Here is a 19,557-nt window from a genome sequence, read left to right as displayed (position 1 = left end):
TAATATTGAAGATGACGACGATGAAGCATGAAGCGATGAAGCGTTCATTGATCAACAACATCTGTTCGTACTAGGGTTTTGAAATGACCCGTCATTTTAATGAAAATTCGTTTGAGTTATCTATGAGACTAATTATTTGATGAATTTTTTTTTCTCCCAAGTATCCAAACGATTCGCATACAGAATAGTATATTCCGTAACGAGTGCAAAAAAGTGTTTTTTGGCGAGTGGGAGGTTTATATCACTCGCCTTCGGCTCGTGATATAATCCCACGAGCTAAAAAACATTTTTTCACGAGTGACGAACAATATTTTTCATCACAATGTGGCGGAAATTGGACTTTTAGGCACGCGGAGGGTGCCGAAAAGTTCACTTTTCGTCACAGCGTGATGAAAATTATTATTTGAATGCAGTGATAATAAGTTGACATATTCAGAAAGTATTATAAACAAAATTGTATTACAAACAAATTATTTGTTGTAAAGTATTACAGTACAAAATTGTTCTCTATATAAAGTAAGAGGGATCGTTGATTTTGTGACGTAATATACAAGGGAGGGTTACGCTTGTGACGGATTTGTGACGGAGGGGGAAGAGGGGTCTAAAATGCCCGAAAAATATAATATTTGAATGCTCCCGTTTGACGATATTTGCGGGAAATGATTTAGAAATGAATTGCTTTTTCTCACAAAATATTAGATCGATCGGGGGTCGACCGTAATGGTTGGGTGAGTTACCCATGCAATTAGCAAGGTATTTGAATCCATCATAAACACAGCCATCGTCTCCCACTGCAATGACAATAATATCATTCCAGATACCCAATTTGGGTTCCGCCATCGTCACTCAATGACTCACACAATTAATCAATTGCTCTCGAATGCCAATCTCGAGATCAATCAGGGGAACTTCATTCGGGCCACTCTGATTGACCTCGAAAAGGCATTCGATTCTGTTTGGTTGAATGGTCTCATCTTCAAACTCATCAAAAAAGAATTTCCACCTCACCTCATCAGGATGATCTGGGACATCATTCGTGATAAACACTTCTGCATCTGCGAAAATGGGAGGGCATCATCTCTAATATTCGTGAAGGCTTTTAACAGGGTACAGTGAACTCTCCAGTGCTATTCTCAATCTGCACCAGTGACATTCTAAATGCATTTGGGATGAGATCTGGCGGATCATCGAGATCACTTGCATAGGCTGATGATCTTATTATTTACATCACAGGTAAATCCATTCGTAACATCGAGAAAAATATGGAAATCCTGGTGAATAAAGTCAATAATCTATATTCGACTTGGAATCTTCGGATGAACCCCAGTAAATGCGAAGCTATTCTCTTCAGAAAGCCTTATTCACTTCTTTCATCACACAAAAAAATCATATTCGAGATCACCACGTTCCACCCAGACACTCGTAACCGATTATCATTCTTAGCATGCACATTGATTGCCGCATCCGCTGCTTAACACATGTTGACATACAACTCTCAAAGGCCACCACGCGCTTCAGATCACTCACAAGGCTATTCCATAATTTTCATATCTCCAAACGTGCACGCATCATATATTATTTGATCCTGGTGAGACCACTGCTCACCTACGCCTGCCCGATATGGCGGAACTTAGGGGCTGCCCAAATGAAAAATAGTATATTTCGTAACGAGTGCAAAAAAGTGTTTTTTGGCGAGTGGGAGGTTTATATAATCCCACGAGCTAAAAAATTTTTTTTCACGAGTTACGAACAATATTTTTCATCACAATGTGGCGGAAATTGGACTTTTAGGCACACGGAGCGTGCCGAAAAATTCACTTTTCGTCACAGCGTGATGAAAAAAAACATATGTTTCGAACGTCATTGCCTTCGTACTTCCCTTCGACTCTACACAACTCCTAACTCTGGATTCAACGGCCGTGTTAGTAGTAAGGTACTTTACGATACAGCAAACGTCACGAGAATAGACAACTTCATCCTATACCTCACTCGAAATTATTATCAGGGTCTCACCACCATAAATAATGACACTGTGAAAAAATTAAGCAATGTTGACCCAATCATCAGAGCTCACGAAGCGTCTTCAGGATATATCCAACCCCAGGCCTTCACTTACTTTGATCGTCTGGGGATCATACAGGATCAAAATAATGTACCAACGGTTTATCATCTTAGTCGACACAAGAATATTAAAAAACTCCCAAAAAATGTCAATCACGACATTCCAAAACTATACTCCATGGCAATACCAGAGATTGACTTCAACAGCATCTGCAGAACCACTGAGAAATTTTGATAGATGGACGAGATTTCAGTGCACTTTAACGTGCTCAAACAACGAGTTGAACCCAGCGTCACTCCTGGCCTCAACCAACAGGGTTTTTGACAACCCCATCGTGATTGATCTCTGAGGTTCCTACTCTTAAATAATACTTTTTGTACTAAATACCGAAGGGGATTTCATCCCATTGATATTTTTTCTTCTGTATATATTGTAAATAAGGGTTTCAGGGGTTATGGGGAGAGGGGGGTTTTGACTTAGCTTTAAGTTTATTTACCAATATACACGATCTCGTCTAGGGTTTTTTTTCTCAACCGTTTTCCCTAAAGACTAAAGTTTGATCTGATAGTGTCAGGTTGCCTGAGTGTCTCCGTACAAACCTAATATAAAAATTGTTTTTTTCATATCGTTAATTAATGTTCTTAAACCTTCGGGTGATACAAAGATTCTGAGATCCTAGTCCGCTGCTAGGCACATGTTTCAAAGCTTCCTTAAAAGGAAAATTATCTCAAAGTGTTTTTTGTAAAAGTTTATTTCACTTATAAGTTTGATATGTATCTTATGTTGAATAAAACTAAAGTCTGTTACAAAAAAAAATTGGGTGAGTCAGGTGTTGCTCCGGCGAATATCCGAGTGCAGCTGCATTTAGCGCGGTTAGTATTTGGATGGGTCACCGCTTAGGAACACCTTCGCCCAAAATTTTCGGAAAGTAAGCACGGTGTAGTGGCTCTAGTCAGTGTGACAGAAGAGCACATTAGGGCTCTGCACAATCGGCCAGATGTACGACTGGGGTTTTCTATGGTTTCCCGTGCAGTCCTAGCCCGAATGGGTTACAGTTAAGAGTAAGACGGCCCATGGTGACGCACATAAAAATTAGAAGAGTGAAGTGGGAGAGATAAAGGCAGACGAATGGGGAGCCTATAAAACTGTAATGGTAGTAGGAAAGAAATATGAATAAAAAAAAATATTAGATCGATCGGGTTGAAATTTTGCACAGAGCTAGTTTTCATTAGGACCTATCATCGGATACAATTTCAGATTTTTTGAAATTACTGTAGCTACTTAACTACTCAATTTTTCAAAAATTGACCACCGGAGAGGTGGCGATGGGCATGGTTGCCAAACTCCGTATTTTTACGTTTCAGACCATTCTACATCATTTCCGATCAAAATTAGAGAATGATTAGAGAATGAAAAAATCGAAGAAATGGAATGCTCCCATTCAGAAGCAAACATGGCGACATATATCAATTACATGGACCGAATAGTTGGAAAAAAAAATCAAATTTTGAAATTTTCATCCGGATAACGAGAAAACGGCTGAGACGATTTTGCACAATATCCAATCAAAATTGAATGATTCTAATCCAATCGGATGATTCTAGGGGTAATGAAACGCCGACAAATCATGAATATTGCAGTTTTGATTGTCGGAGTAATCCCAATAACTTCCTCCCTTACGGTCGGCAAGTTAAAAATCATCAATCAACACAGTAAGCGCCGTAGTTCATAAAAATGTATTAAATTTACAGTTTTAAAAAAAGTGGATCTTTAGTACCGATTATTAAAAATAACTCTCGGTTTTGCCCCAAAGACTCTAAAGAAAACATAGAATTATCCCTAAAGTTAAAAAAGAACTCTCGGTTTTGCCCCCGAAACCCGAAAGAAAGCCTAGACTCATGCCTAAAGTTGAAAAAGAACTCTCTTTCCCCCAACACTCTAAAGAAAATCTAGACCCATCCCTAAAGTTAAAAAATAACTCTCGGTTTTGTCCCCAAGACCTCAGAGAAAACAGAATAATCCCTAAAGTTGAAAATAACTCTCGGTTTTGCCCCCAAGACCCTAAAGGAAGCATAAACTCATTGCCTTTTCATTGCACTTTGCCATTAACTGATGATATACGTCCCCATAAGACCCTCATTACCCTTATCATCCTTATCACCTCTATGACCCCCATAATACTCTCATATTCAGGCGTCGCTGAAAGATCAGGGGACGCTACCCATAGCAACCCCCCTAGCAACCACCCATAGCAATCCCCTATCAACCCCCCTAGCAATCTCCCTTAGCAACCTCTCCTAGCAACCCCCCTAGCAACCTCCCCTAGAAATACTCCCTAGCAACCCCCCCTGGCAATCCCCCTCATATGACCCTCATAAACCCCCATGAGACTCCCATAAGACCCCCATAAGGGCCTACCTTGCGCCAACCTTGCGCCAACATCACACCAACATTGCGCCAACATTGGACCAACCTTAGGCCAAATTTTTGAGAATAATTCAAAAACTAAAAGCGCAATCGACACCATCTTCGAACTCGGTCTGTATAACATAAAAACGCATATGCATATTTCTAGCCCAAACGCATATTTCTAGCCCAGATTCGATTGATTCAGATAATTATTTTTGAAGTTATCGTGAAAAAACTTAATCGGTCACATACACACATACACATGAACATACATACGGACATACGGACATACATACGGACAGGGTCTAAAAACATCAGATTCGGACTCCTGACCCCCAAATTAGTCATCTTCACGAAGAAAACTGGAAACTTAAATTCGGAGGAATACAATGCTTCCATTCGGAAGCAAAAACTCTCGGTTTCGCCCCCAAGACCCTAAAGAAAGCCTAGAGTCATCCCTAAAGTTGAAAAATAACTCTCGGTTTTGTCCCCAAGACCTCAGAGATACCATAGAAAAATCCCTAAAGTTGAAAAATAACTCTCGGTTTCGTCCCCAAGACCCTAAAGAAAACATAGACTCATCCGTCAAGTTAAAAAATAACTCTCGGTTTTGCCCCAATACCTCAGAGATAAAATAGAATAATCCCTACAGTTAAAAAATAACTCTCGGTTTTTTTTTTAATAACTATTGGTTTATTGACATTAATCAAGTTCTCATAAATTCCACAAAACAAGGAAGGGGAACAAACAAATTTTTGTGTTTGTTAGCGGAATAGGAATGAATGAGAAAATAATTCTTTCTCATTTCTGCGGCTTCAGCAGTTGGAATCCTACACAGAGAAAAAAAGTGGATTGCTTGAAAAAAAGGTTTCAATTTTAGAAATGGTGGTTTTTAAGCTTCAGTTTCCTAAAATCAAGAAACTTTTTTCTTTTAAAGTTTTAGAAACTTTAAAAGAAAAAACTTTTTGAAGTTTTAGAAAAAAAACGCTCAAAATTAATGATGAAAATTGGGGTTAATTTTAAGCCAAAATGTACTTAGTTTTAGACTAAAACATATTTTCTAAAATCGAGAAAATTTTTAAAATTTTTGAGAGGGAATTTTGCAAAGAGGGGGGTAGTGATATCCAGGGGGGCGTATATACGGGGGATTTCATTGAATGGTTTTATCAATGGAGAGAGGAGTGTACATAAGGGGTCTAGGTGTGGGGCAGGACGTAAAAGAGCGGATTTACATGGGGCGTCACATTATAGGGGGGAGGGCTTGCAAAGAGGGAGGTTTTGTAAAGAGGAGTATTTTGTGAAAGGGTGGATTATCGTTGGGGAGGATTTTTTTTTATAGGATGTCTATTTGGGGGCGGGGGGGGAGGGGGGTTACATCGAAAATTCAGTACAAGCCCCCCCTCCGGTAGACGACTTGGTTCGTCGGTAAGTTTTTCAAGGCTATCTCCCTTAGTTTCAGAGATCCTTGAAAAACTCACGAACAAATTAAGTACATCGTGAATTCATGACAACTTCCCTCACTCCATTTTTTACACGAGCCCCCCTCCCATAAATAAAATCACTCATATAAACCTTAAACCCCTTAAGAAATTCCCATGTATGCAAGCCTCTTCATATCTGAAACTCCCGATATTTGGGCCCTCCCTGTGTACAGGGCACGTACGCCCTTTAAATCCCTCGTCCGCAATTTTTTAATTCAAGTTGAAAATTTTCTAAAATTAAGGAAAATTAAGCATTGGGTTTATAAAATATTAGTTCTTAAAAACAATCCACAAATTGATCAGTTTTTATGATCTGACCAAGAATAAAGCTTAAGAACAGGAATTTCTAAAATCCAGAACCTAGTTTCTAAAGTGAATTCACTTTTTTCTGTGTATATTCCTATTCTTCTTTTCACCAACAGGATGTAATCAGACCGTTTCAGGAGGAATCCAAGTACACGAGTCGTATATACGAGGGGAAGAAGGGTAGATGAACTTTTCTGAGAATTCTATGAGATTATCCGATTATGAAACTTATAATTCAACAACACGTTGATCAACAAATCGCACAAAACAACATGAGATTTGCAGGATAACGTTTTATTGATCAAGAGACGCTTCCTCTGAGCGATCGAAGCTGAAAGGTTCACTACACTATCGGATTATTTTAATAAACATATTTACCTGTATTTTTATTTCACAACACGTCAGCTCCCACTTGCACACTCCCTCGTGATAATTCTTGGAATCATAGGGAACATCTTCAGATACTTTATCACTCATGTTCTCATTTAGTTTACCATCATTCGCATTTTTTCCTCCTTTCTCTGTAAACCATCCAAGAAATTGATTCCACACCGAAGTTCCTCGGTCTGAACATATCGAATGGAGGCACTTCTTTCCAGAATCGATGAAACTCGAAAAAACTATACAGAAATTTAATTAAAAAATCCAATTATGATCACTGCTAATCAATCCTTAATTAAGAGCTCATAGTTTACCTGACTCTTTGAGATTATCGGAATGAATGCGACTGTTTGAGAAATCATCCATAGATTTTTAATGAGCAAAAAAAACAGAAATTCTGACAATTTTAAGGAAATAACAAAAACAGCACGAATGTGTGGTTAGTGGAAATAAAGGAAGAACATTCGAATGCACGACTGGCTCCACTTTATACTGATTTAGTTTTGGTAATCATTTATGGCATAGATAGACCTTCTTTGTCACTTTTGGAACTACTGGCTAGGAGAGGTGCCTACCTTTTACGAATAATGACCGATTCATCTATTTTCTCTACATATGTAGAAATTATTTCAGCATGAAGTGACTGTTGCATTACAAATATTTCGAATTCATTTTTTTTAGTAACTAATTCATAATATTTGAATAAATCATCAAATTTAACGACTATCGTCCAACGGCTGAACAACGAGAGGATAATGAATTCAAACAGGTGATGCGATTGAGTACCATTGGGGCCTCTGCCTTGTACGAGGATACCCCAAATTATATCAGGGCTCATACTGGAAGCAAAAAGCCGATCCAAGGGAACTCACTTAGTAATAATTCTCAGTGGAGGAAACAACTAAAATGTATTGAATTATATACAGTGAATTTTCTAAATTGTTATTATCAAAGTCAATGAGAGTAAATCTATAGTCGTCAGTCAAACAGTCGGTCTGTCTGTAGAGTTTGAAATAGGGGACTTTATTTCCGAATAAATAATATGATTAATAATTACCTGATATTATTGTCCAAGGATTAAATTAATTTATAATGTCTGAAAGAAGGGATCAGGGCGATCAACTGAATGGGACACGGGAGGCTAATTACAATTCCAATAATACTCTATATTTCCTTAAATTTCACACCAATTCTTTACAATGATAACTATCTTTTATCTTTATCTAGGGAATGGGTAAGGCCAGGCGACTTTTGTACACGCGACGGGGAATGATTCTAAAATGTGAACAAAAGGGGACTCGTGTCTAGGGATTGATTCTGAATAGTTTACAATAATTTCTTCGAATGATAATTAGGGAAAATAGAAACTGTGGGCGCACCGTTAAGAGCGGGGAGGGGATGTTATAGGGAATAATTCTGGGAGGGGGGGAGAAAGCAACTGGTACTCACGGTAACTGCTGATTATAATATAATTAGCGACTCTGCGTCCAATCAAAACTCCAGTAAAGTCCTAGCAACTCCAGAATATGCTGCGAACCTTCCTTCTGCCTCCTAAATTTCGGGATACTTCTACTGTTCATCTCTCTAAAGATTACCACCTCTTATCCTTTTATTATTCTGATATCTCAATATGAATCCTACTACAGTTTCTGGAGTGTGCGGTGCGCGGGAGAGAGGACATATCACAGGGGCGTCCTCAGGATGATAGTGGGAATGGGTTCAATCTCTCATCCATCCTCAATGGTTAAGTTTCCAGGGTGCGGTCTCTTGTCTAGTTGCAGTGGTGGTCGTGGTGCTGCTGAGTTTCGTTGTCGGCGATGCTTCGTCGGCTTCGGCAGGATGGTGAGGGGAATTGGAGGCAGTAACTGGGGAAATAGGGTGGCCAACGGTGCAGGGAAGTTCTTAGGCGGAAATATGGTGTGGGCGGCTCATTTCACTTCGTCACAAGTTAAAACTAATTTGTTAAAAGACAAGTGAAAGAAAGTCTAAATTGTGTCTCAAACATTAAAGGGAAAAAGTCAAGTGTCCACCTTTTCCCCATTTGCAAATTATTTTCTTCACATCTCCGAAGAAAGGTTGCGAAGACTGTTAAACGTCCCTTCCGCATATTTTGTAGACTATGAAAGTTCTTTTTAAATTTTCTCCTGAACCCCCCAAATTGGTAGAAAAAAGAAATAATAGACGCATATGTCATCTGACATCATGTTTAATCTTCATTAATAGATAGATATCTACAACATTTTATTACAATAAACCTAAGGATACTTAAAAACAATATAAATTATTAACACAAATTTATACAATCCAATACAGATACACGGACGATTGTAACTCGTTAATTCACCCATCAACATATCCACTGAATAACACCAAATTGACTAAGGCCTCGCTGTTTATTATTGAATTACTTACAAAATACTCGTAAGCATACATCTGATGAATCGAATATAAAGCAAATGTATGCATCGATTCTGTAGAAAAGTCTTGGAAAGAGATCATCCGAAAGATTCTTTCAGTCTATTCTGCAAATAGCTTCAAAACGTTCGCTCATCAGAAACCATCGACTGACTTGTTCATGATAGTTTTCAAAGTCAACATCCTTGAATGCTTTCATTTCCTAGGTATTTGCAAAATATCCTACAAATTTTCCTTGAACCCATGAAAAAAAGTTTTTGAATTATTTTATGTAGATTTCGAAAGGGAAGGTCAGGTTTATACAAAAAATATCAATGGACCTTTTTTGTCATCCACAAAACTTTCCACACAAAGATCCTCTAATGAAAACCCAGATATTGGCAAAAAAAAATCACAAATCAGACTTATCTCCTTCCATTCCTCCCGTACTGAATCAATTCCCCGAGAACTTGCTCACTGGCAGGTTAAACGCCATTATTGGACATCGAAGGTACCCCCCCGATACTCCCATCCACAGGTGGCCTAAGAAGATCGTAATACTGCATAAGAGCTTCCCTAAGGGACCTAGATACTTGAGGAGAAGCTGCAGCAAGATTACACTCCACTAAACACGGATAAAGTCCAATTAGCTGTTGCCAAACAGACTTTTCCACTTTATTCGATGGTGCCTTTTTCAACGACACTACAAGAGTCGCCACCGCCTTAAGAACAAAGGAAATCTCCGATAATCTATATCTGGGGAGCGGGCACTTTCCGCTCTTCCTATCATCCTCGATATAACGATACAAAACCTGCTGGAACCTATGCAACAGAGCAGTCACTGCCAATCGTCCAGCAATTCCCCCATTCTCATCCTCACAGTCACTAATCGTAGCATTATTAATCGTCCTCTGGAACATTGGAAACTCCGTAACATCACTGAGTCCATCGACCAACGAGAACTGCAGGAGGGTCTCAAAACAAGTTTTCGCAAACTCCTCTCTCAACTTGGTCTCACAATTATTCAATGTTACAGACGAAAAATCGTTGATCGCTGAACCCATTAAGTTAGCAGTTGTATTTGTACTTGTATTATGCAAAGACGTCGCTGAGTGTATTGAGCCCTTATTAAGTAGCATAACTATTCTCAGTATAAACGCCTGAGGGATGAACTGGGAATGTGGGAGGACTTGATCCCTCAGTAGTTCCATTATCTGACAGTCGACAGCCTCGTCAGCTTGGATCTCCTCGAGATTCCTCTCTGTTTTGATCATCGATAAGCTCTTTGGAAAGAGAAACTCGTCAAGAGTATCAGCCAACACTGGCCACATCGTCTCGAACTTATCTTGATGCTTCCTGGCAAGAGGTAAACCAACATGTAGAACTGTTAGGAGACTCGTCACAGCGAGTTTCCATGTCGTGGGAGAGGGGCAGGCGTATTTCATGGATAGAGGAATTTTCAAAGCTCCAATAATGTGTTTCAAGATCTCTTGATCAATCACCACAAACTCTGCAGATATTTTCTCGTAAAGATTGACAGCCATCGTCAAGGATTTCTCCCCAAAAGGGACATAATTCATTGTAATCCATTCGTTAGAAGAACTTCGAATCTGCTGGGACTGATTCATATTGTAATTCGTCTTAATCTGTAGTTTTGCTAATGTTGATGAGGGCGGGTGGCAAGCTAGTTTGGAGAATTCCAACAGTTGCAAAAATATAAATCCAATCATGGTATTGAGTTTATCAGACTCTCCACTCAGTGCTTCACCCTTCAAAAGTTCCATCGAGTGTAAAACGCCATCCTGAAGTTGGGTCAAAATGATATCAGGAACAGTGGGAAGGATGTAAGGAGTCGATTCTCCATGAACTGGAACCTGTACTACGTGCTTAAGTACTGTACACAATTTTTCGACATCGCTGCTAACAAATTTATCCCTGATATGTTGGAATATCGCTGGGAATATTTGAATTAGCGCTGAAAGAAACGCTTGAGAGGGAACATAAGGCTGTTGTATGGAATCAACCAAAATGTTCTGAGAAGTTTGTTGATTAATCAATGGATCAGAATTATCTCTCTGTGAAAGAGAAGTTACCACAGAACTCTCCATACCAATATTTATCCACACTCTCCAGACGACCAGCCATAGAGACTCCATCGAAGATACTGAAGAGCTCAATCCTGAGCTCTCGGGATAATTGTCAGTGTTGCCATTCTTCTGAATGTAGAGAATCTCTTGAAACGATTTCAACGCAGCTAAAGACACTTCGTTGTTTTTACTCAATGCTGCATACTCTATGAACTCAAGGAGGAGTGACCAGGCCCTTGGAAAATCCCCCAACGTCTGAAGTAATTGTCTCTTGGTATTGAAGACCCTTGCCACTCCACTCAAAGTCAATACTTGCGTCTCTGCCCACTGTTTCTGTGCAGTATTTCTACTGTGATGAATCAGAATATTTCCACTAGTATCAACTTTTTCATTGCTCGCTGAACTCGACAGATTTCTCACTTTATCCAGCAGTGGGAAGAGAACCTGCCAGAGAACCGCCTGCCACGTCTGCTGATGGAGCAATCCCCCATGCGCCGAAATCGTAGAGAACAACGTTTGACTGGCAGACTTACGAACAGCAGGTCTAGGGTCTACACACAAATCCCCCAATCTCGTGTACAAACACATCCACAATTTATCAAACGAGGGCATGTTCGTGGTCCCAGGGAAATCTGGAAAGATGTTCTCCACCTGAGACTCATTGGACTTTAATGAATTCAGTATCTTCTCCTGATTCTGAAAGAAGTAGTCACTGATGTTCCACATGAGTCCAACAGCAGTCAACGATATATTGAGTTCTTGCGTCTGAGAGCCAAATTTCGCAGCTGTGTCCACGCAAAGAGGAAGACAACGCCAGCTCATCACAGGCAGGTAATCTGTTACCACGAGCTGAAGGCATTGAAACGCAATCCTCACGAGATTATCGCCCTGATGATCAGAAACAGCTCCAATGATGCCAAGAACCAATGGCCATCCATGATGAAGAGTTTCTCCACCTCCATGGAGGATCTGGAGGACACACTCTAGCTGTCTCTGGCGCACATCTGCATGTCTGACTGATGACAATTCTGATAAAGGTCCCAGTAACAACGTCTGCAGCTTCTGATTGTCCCTGAGTGGAGTCGGATACTTGTACTGCAACGCAGACTTAACAAGATACGTTATTGCCTCTACTCCCCACTCTCTCATCCGGATGTGAGGATGCTGACAAACCTCCAACAGATGATTGGTCAGAGGTCTCCAGAGAACCTCAACTCTCGAAAGATTAACAATCCCAGTCTCCAATAGTTTGGCAACAGCGAACAACGATGGCTCTCTGTTTGTGTACGCTAGCTCCATAGCTTCCTGGCTCAACTTGCATAAAGCATCGATGAGATGATGAAGAGCTACATCATCCAGATACTGACTGCTCTCGAATAATCTACTCAGCATGGCACTAAGTACAGGTAAATCTGCCATAACAGCTGTTGTCAGAACAGCGTTGGAGTCTGTGGCTGTCCGCCCAGCTTTTAATGAACCCCCTGTTGATGGTTTTAGTCCAAGAATCCAGACAAGGTGCTGGAGAGTGGTGAGAACGAGGTGCCAGGCACTGCCTAGAATACTTCCATGACAGTGGGCAAGCATTAATAATGCCCTCATGCACTGCAAATTTTTTGCAGTCAGCATCACTGGTCCTTGATGCTGAGCGCCAATGGGCAAGGAAGCTGTTGGGAGTGGAGTTCCTACTGCTACTACTTGCTGTCTGTAATCCAAGGGCTCAGCGATTGAAGGATTATAATTGTGACAGGAATCTTGATGCTGTGGGGGGGATTGAGTTTGATTCTGAGGCTGATTCTCCCCTTGTTGACTTCTCGTTGGTGTTAGTGGACCTGCCTTCATCCCCTTCACAGTATTTCCATTGCCATTTACATTCAGAACTGTCAATGCATAATGAAGAGGTAACGAAGCTTTACAAATGGCTGTTATGAAAGCATCTCGAGGAGTTTGAAGCTCCAACAATCCACACAATGATGCAAATGTCTGAACTGCTTTGAGAAGGTTCTCAGTCGTTGATTCATCAGTACTGGCATCGACTAATGGACTCAGTGCAGCTAGTAGTCCACACCAACTAGATGTAATCAATTGAATATGAAGTTTTTGTTCCGCCTCTGATGGCTTGTATTGATTACTCTCATGTGTTTCACCTCCTCTCCCAGTCTGATCGTTATTAGAGCCCACAATTCCAAAGGAAATCGAACCGATGATATCTAGAAGACAGGCATAAGCTATGCTGATTCCATAGCCGTCAGGTATCTGTGGAGGTTCAATTTTATCCAACATCTCCAAATAAATGGGTTTAGCCTGACCACTCGGGTATGTGACAACTATTGGCAGCCAAATTCCTCGAGAGTAGAAGCCAGGTTGGGGAGAGATACCTGGACCAGGCATTCCAGCCAGCAGAGTTGCTGAAGCCATCGAGGGTTGTTGAGCAGCTGAAGCTCCAGCTGGGTTCACCTGGGGACTCATCTGCACTGGATTCACGAAAAGACTATGGACGTATGCTCCAAGACTGTTGACAATATCCTGGAAGATATTTGTCGTGTGTTGTTTCAGATCATAACATTCGCAGAAACTTATCAACAAGTCTGTGTACACTGTCATTTTATGGAGGACTTCTAGAGCCAGTGCTCGTTGCCAAACAGGCTTGTCCGGGTCCAAGAATTTGACAATTAGTGAGAGAAAAATTTCACATTCAGTGATCAATAGTGAGTGATATTTTTGTATCAGGATTGAGACAACTCGAAGGAGTCTCATGCTGATGGGGAAGTAGGGCTTGTCCAGGGGAGTGGCTTGCTGGACAGAGGCTGGTACTGAATTTCTGTATTTGATGTTAGGGGAGAAGAGTTTGATCACCAGAGCGCAAACTCGCTCTTTCAGAAGGAACCTGAACTCCGGATGATTGAAAAAGACTGAAGAGAAGTTTGTGAGAACTGACTCCAGGAGTTCTAAGCCGAAGGTTCGGGTCATTTCAGTGATGCCGATGAGCCAATAGGGTTGGTCTGCGTTCACCAGGTGGACTAGGTCCTGGAACATGAGGAATGCATCAGCAGCACATGGGGCAAGACCCTTTGGAGCTTGGGCTGAGCTTTGTCTCAGGTCATCCGAATGACTCTGCTTCGCTTGAGATTGATCTGGTTGGGGTGGAGCTTGCTCAGGCTCGAGTCGAGGTTGCCTAGAAATTTTGAGTGATTCGTCTTCAACAATAACTCGTTCAAAAACTAAAGAGACCAGTTGGCGAACAGTTGCTCCAGCAGTGTTAATGGTTGTCGAGTCTTTGGTGAAGTGCAGACGAAAGCAAAGGACCAAGTTCCGGGCTAGTGTCTCACCATGGACAATTGTGTTGCTGGTCAGGAGAAGTGTGACGGTCTGAAGCACTTTGACTTCTTCTATTCCTAATTCCATCAGCATCCAGAGGGTGTCTGTTATATAACGTGCACCCTTTTGATCAATTGCTTGTTGTGTTATCAGTTTTTGCATCATTCCAAGGCAAAACTTGATTATTTTCATATCTTTACTCTCACACCCTTGGACCAGGGGATAGAGAATTTGATTAACAACATGGTAGACGGAGGAGGCGCCCGGGTTGTTTATCACGGTACGCAGTTTCGTTATTCCCTCCTCGCACGACTGAAAAATTCAAAGTTTTTGGACATTATCTATAGATTAATTTACTTACAGGTGACTTTTTTATGAGAGAATATGTTGATTTATATAAAAGAATAATAATAAAATAGAGCAATTCTACGTCACATCCGAGATGAAAAAAATTTTATGATTCCAATTGCCTTGCCGATTTTTTTTTCGAAGAAGTACATTAGACCAAGCTCTCATAGATTCTTCGGCGATTCGATTTTTTTCAGCGAGTTATAATTTTTTTAAAAATTTCACTTTTTTCACTGAAATTTTGATTGTTTGATTGTTGATTGTAAGGTAAAGTCCACGACGTATGGTAATTTTTTTCAGGTGTCTATGGCCATTTCATAAATGTATGGCCGTCTGTCGTGGGTGACAGGTAATTTCTGTGATGCATGACTTTTTCTCATCATATGCTCAGAAATTTACTATCTCTCAATAGAATGTTGAACATTACATTAAAATTTAAGTCACTCGGCATCGTTTACCTCGGGAAAAAAGGCTGACGTGTAGAAGAAAATCCCGATGAAAAGACACGAAGGAAGTCGACAATTGAATTCAATCACTAATTAAAATTAAATTCTGTGCTGGAACGGTGAAAGTTTTCCGGGAATATCTTGGACATGAATAGATTTAGAAGGAAATTTCAAAATCTAGCGCCTCACTACACACGCACCTACAGGCCCGTCACTGACCTCACGCACACATATACACCTGAGGACCTCCACGGCCCCAATGTCCGAAATTCAGACACGTATGTTAACCTAGCAGGCAAAAGTAGCAGAATCGAATTTTCAATATTGGATAATTTGCAGCTTATTATGAGCTAATTTTATATGCCTTCAAAAATTTTTTTACTAATACCGTTTTTGAAAAAAACGTGTCTCTGCTAGCTTTTTTATAAGTTAGCAGAAAAATTATTTAAAAAATCAATAGAATTCGATTTTCGATATCGGATAATTTAAAGCTAATTAACAGCTAATTTTCTACGTTTTCAAAAAATTTTCAGCTAACCCAGTTTTTGGAAAAACGGCGTCAATCTAGCTTACCGCAAGTTAGCAGAAAAAATGGTTAAAAAATGAACAAACTTTCGTTTTCAATATGGAATAATTTAGAGCTCATTAGCAGCTATTTTTTTACATACGTAGAAAATTAGCTCTTAATTAGTTTTAAATGATCCGATATCGGAAATTCAATTCTATTGATTTTTTAAATGATTATTCTGCTAACTTACAAAAAAGCTAGCATACGCATCATGCTAGCATAAATACGCTTTTTTTAAAATGGCATTAGCAGAAAATTTTTAAATGCATATAAAATTAGGTCATAATAAGCCGCAACGCTATCGTTTTCCGAACGGCATAAAAATGAAAACTTTTGGAATTATAACAAATTATCTGGTAATGATTTTTCAATTATCCAATGTCAAAACTGATTTTTTTGCAAATTTTATAAATGAGATTTCGTTCATTTCTACATTTTGGTAAAAAGTATATAAATGCGTCGTTTTGTGAAAAAAAAAAAACAAAAATGTTTTGAAAAAAAAAATTATTTTTTGAAACGTGAAAAAATAGCTGCTAATGAGCTCTAAATTATCCCATGTCGAAAACCAAATTTTGTTAATTTTTTAACCATTTTTTCTGCTAACTTGCAGTAAGCTAGCATTGACGCCGTTTTTCCCAAAACTGGGTTAGTTGGAAATTTTGTGAAAACGTAGAAAATTAGCTTTAAATTATCCGATATCGAAAATCAAATTCTATTGATTTTTTAAATAATTTTTCTGCTGACTTACAAAAAAGCTAGCAGAGACACGTTTTTTTCAAAAACGGTATTAGCAAAAAAAATTTTAAAGGCATATAAAATTAGCTCATAATAAGCTGCAAATTATCCAATATTGAAAATTCGATTCTGCTACTTTTGCCTGCTAGGTTAACATACATAATTCAGACAGCTCGTCAGCAGTCAGTCTATCGGTTAACGCCTTTACGCGAACATCTGATACCTAACTACTTTTGTAATTTTTTTGTCCGCATTACGCTTCGGCGAATAAACTTTGTTAATATCCAATTCGCCTATTAGTCGATTCGTTAGCTTCCCGAACCATACGAACCACGAATCCTGCAAAAATACTTTTTTTTATTAAGAATAATCATTCGGTGAGCTAGGTTCCTGGACATTTTCTTATACTCATTACCAAGTTATCTGGAAAACGGCAGAAAACAATCGATATAATTATGTTCTGATTGGACCACGGGACGTCGAATTCCGCAATTCTATTGTTCGGAAGGGTAATGGGGGAAATAATCACGTTTATTGTCGAAATTACTCACTGGACAATTCAGATATTATTGAAGGGTTTCATCCGTGAAAAAAATTATAACATTGATTGAATATTATTCTGAGACATTTACAGCAGTTGTAAGATTGTGCATAAATTTTTTTCTAATTTTTAAAAATTCGTTTTCAAATAATTAACAATCATAGTCATTTCACGTATAAACTTTATTAGAAGTGTCAGTCACGTGTAAACTTTATTAGAAGTACAGATGGTAATGCAGTCACGATTTTGATCTCTTCCAGTTCTCAAAGATTGTTTCGTGATAACAATTTTTGTTTCCGTCGAAGAAAAATTAATGTTTCCAATTTGACAAACTTTCCATTGGGTAATTCACTGTTTCTATAAATTTGTCCATCAATTAGCGTCTGAAACCAAAAATTTTTCCAGGCTCTCCAATTCCACTAGTTTTATCCATGATTCATTAATTTTGAAAAGTTAAGAGCTAGCAGAGCTCGATGCAGCTAGCCTCATATAAGTATAAGGCGCTTCTTATACGTGGGCTTTAGTATGCCATTGTATCAACATCTGTGCTGGTGATATAATTTCGTGGTAATTGGAAAAATCTCCATAAGTTGAAAACTAAATTTAGAAAAATTAGAAAAAGATTCTACACAATTTGACAACTGCTATGACAGTCTCAGAGAAATTTCGAAGCAATGGTATCATTTTTTTGACAGTTGAAACCCTTTAATCATATCTGCATTGTCAATTTAGTAATATTGCAGAAGCAAATTCGATGCTGCCATGCATTTATGAAAGAGCCATAGACACATGGAAAAAAATTACTATACGGCGTACACTTTACCTCACATTCATGGTAAAGCACCACAGGCGACAGGGGAAAAAACCACAGACGCTTGATAAAAACTATAGACGTACGGTATAACCTTCCATCATGGTACTTTCCATAGATTCATGGCAAAAAAGGCAGTGTCCACACACATGGAATATGGTAATTACCATTAGTAAATCACTTATTGAAACATTGAAATTTAACAGTTGATGAATCGATAAGCATTGTGTACATTAACCTTAACGCTCAGTTTAGTAAGACGATGATGAATCATTAAGTTTTTAAAGAAACGCAAGGAAAAAATGAGAAAAAGCATAATGAAAGGGCATTAACGTCGCGGTCGTGGCAGCGTTAGTATTTCGAAAATCCATGCATCCCCTCCCCCCCCCTCAGATTTCTAGACATCTATCGAAGAGTCATTTTGGCACGAGAATGGTACAACAATTGCATAGTTGTCTCGTAAATGAGTGATTTTATAGGTATTATCACGAGATCATTTCTATGACATTTGACTTTCGTTCAAAAAAATTGCTGAAAAATTTCCTCCTAAAATCATTCACTTTGAAGATAAATGCCTAATCAACAATGAGTTTTTACGTTCTGCATCATTCAACCACTTCCTCATTTATTTCACTCAATTGCCTCCTCTATCTATACATTCCTTTAACTATTTAAGGTTCTTCTAATGTAAATATTTCCATAGATAAAAACCAAAATCGGAAATAATCGATAACACATAAGCGAACGCTAAAAAAGTTACAAACCAATGAGAATCCTCTACAACCTACGAATCTGTAGTTTTCATGTACAATCACACATGATGTATTTGGATTATCAGCCCAACAAATCGATAAAAACTAACCTCCTTAATCTGTGGATACTTTTTCTTCGTCTCTGCACCTAATGCCTTCAGATCAGTCTGCAGAGATTCAAAAAATTTACTATTATACTCGGGTGTGAGTGGAACTGCCGCTGTAGTCATTATTGTTTTTGTCCTAACAAATCCCTGCAACAATCATTCAAAAAACAATCAGAGAGTATTGAAAAGCCTGACACTAGCACTAAATCACTGGCACATACCTGTTAAATCACCCGACAATCATATGCGAATAATTAAATGATCCACAAACATAGCCACAACAGTATTCCCCATTCATTAAATATCAAGGTTCATTACACCTTCATGCCCCACTGTTGTCACCACTTCTCGTTCTTCGTGTGAATTTTAACGTTATCAGTCTTATAAACCACGCAAATTATTCATTTTTTGTAACGAATGTTGATCGGACAATGGGAAAAGGATGAGTTGGCAGGAGTAAGTTTTGTAAATTGGTACAATGTACATATGTAGAATGAAATATGCGACACCAATGTTTGATGTATTGTGATGTATGTAAGAATTAGGTGGAGAGGTATCTCACAGATGGCAATCAACCACACACATATTGTTTGATATAAGTACGTGAAAGTCAATTCAGATTAAACGTTATACGTGTTATATATACACATGTATGTACTGTCTGCCTATATGTACTACTCCGAAATTTGTTGGAGTTGGACGATGTGGATGTATATACCACGTGATTGTCATGGGCCAATGGGAACTGAACCTCGACACTCGTCACCGGCTGACACCGTGGACTTTTTTTTTTTTATATTCGGCCCTTTCTGCC

At 39.0% G+C, this 19,557-nt stretch overlaps 1 protein-coding gene across 1 annotated transcript; it reads right to left on the bottom strand.

The window, feature by feature from the left end:
- Window positions 1-8,829: 8,829 nt before the first annotated feature.
- Window positions 8,830-19,448, bottom strand: LOC107046254 (protein MON2 homolog). Its single transcript, XM_015268836.1, has 3 exons — window positions 18,965-19,448; window positions 18,747-18,890; window positions 8,830-14,747 (listed from the first exon to the last, which is right to left on the bottom strand). Exons 2-3 carry the CDS (start codon window positions 18,864-18,866, stop codon window positions 9,519-9,521), a joined length of 5,349 nt encoding a protein of 1,782 aa, XP_015124322.1. The 5' UTR covers window positions 18,867-18,890; window positions 18,965-19,448; the 3' UTR covers window positions 8,830-9,518.
- Between the last annotated feature and the right edge of the window lie 109 nt (window positions 19,449-19,557).

The sequence above is a fragment of the Diachasma alloeum genome, unplaced genomic scaffold, assembly GCF_001412515.2.
Source record: "Diachasma alloeum isolate Michigan unplaced genomic scaffold, Dall2.0 Dall_scaffold_01243, whole genome shotgun sequence".
NCBI classification, from domain to species: Eukaryota; Metazoa; Arthropoda; class Insecta; order Hymenoptera; family Braconidae; genus Diachasma; species Diachasma alloeum.
Note: the sequence above shows the minus strand (reverse complement) of the source record. Positions and strands in the feature narration are given on the sequence as shown.

What these genes read in the sequence shown, in the direction of transcription:
- LOC107046254 (XM_015268836.1), bottom strand. Translation starts at nt 18,866, where the DNA reads ATGACTACAGCGGCAGTTCCACTCACACCCGAGTATAATAGTAAATTT. An exon ending in AGTATCCACAGATTAAGGAG is followed by an intron (nt 14,748 to 18,746) that starts GTTAGTTTTTAT and finishes TGAATTTTTCAG; the next exon opens with TCGTGCGAGGAGGGAATAAC.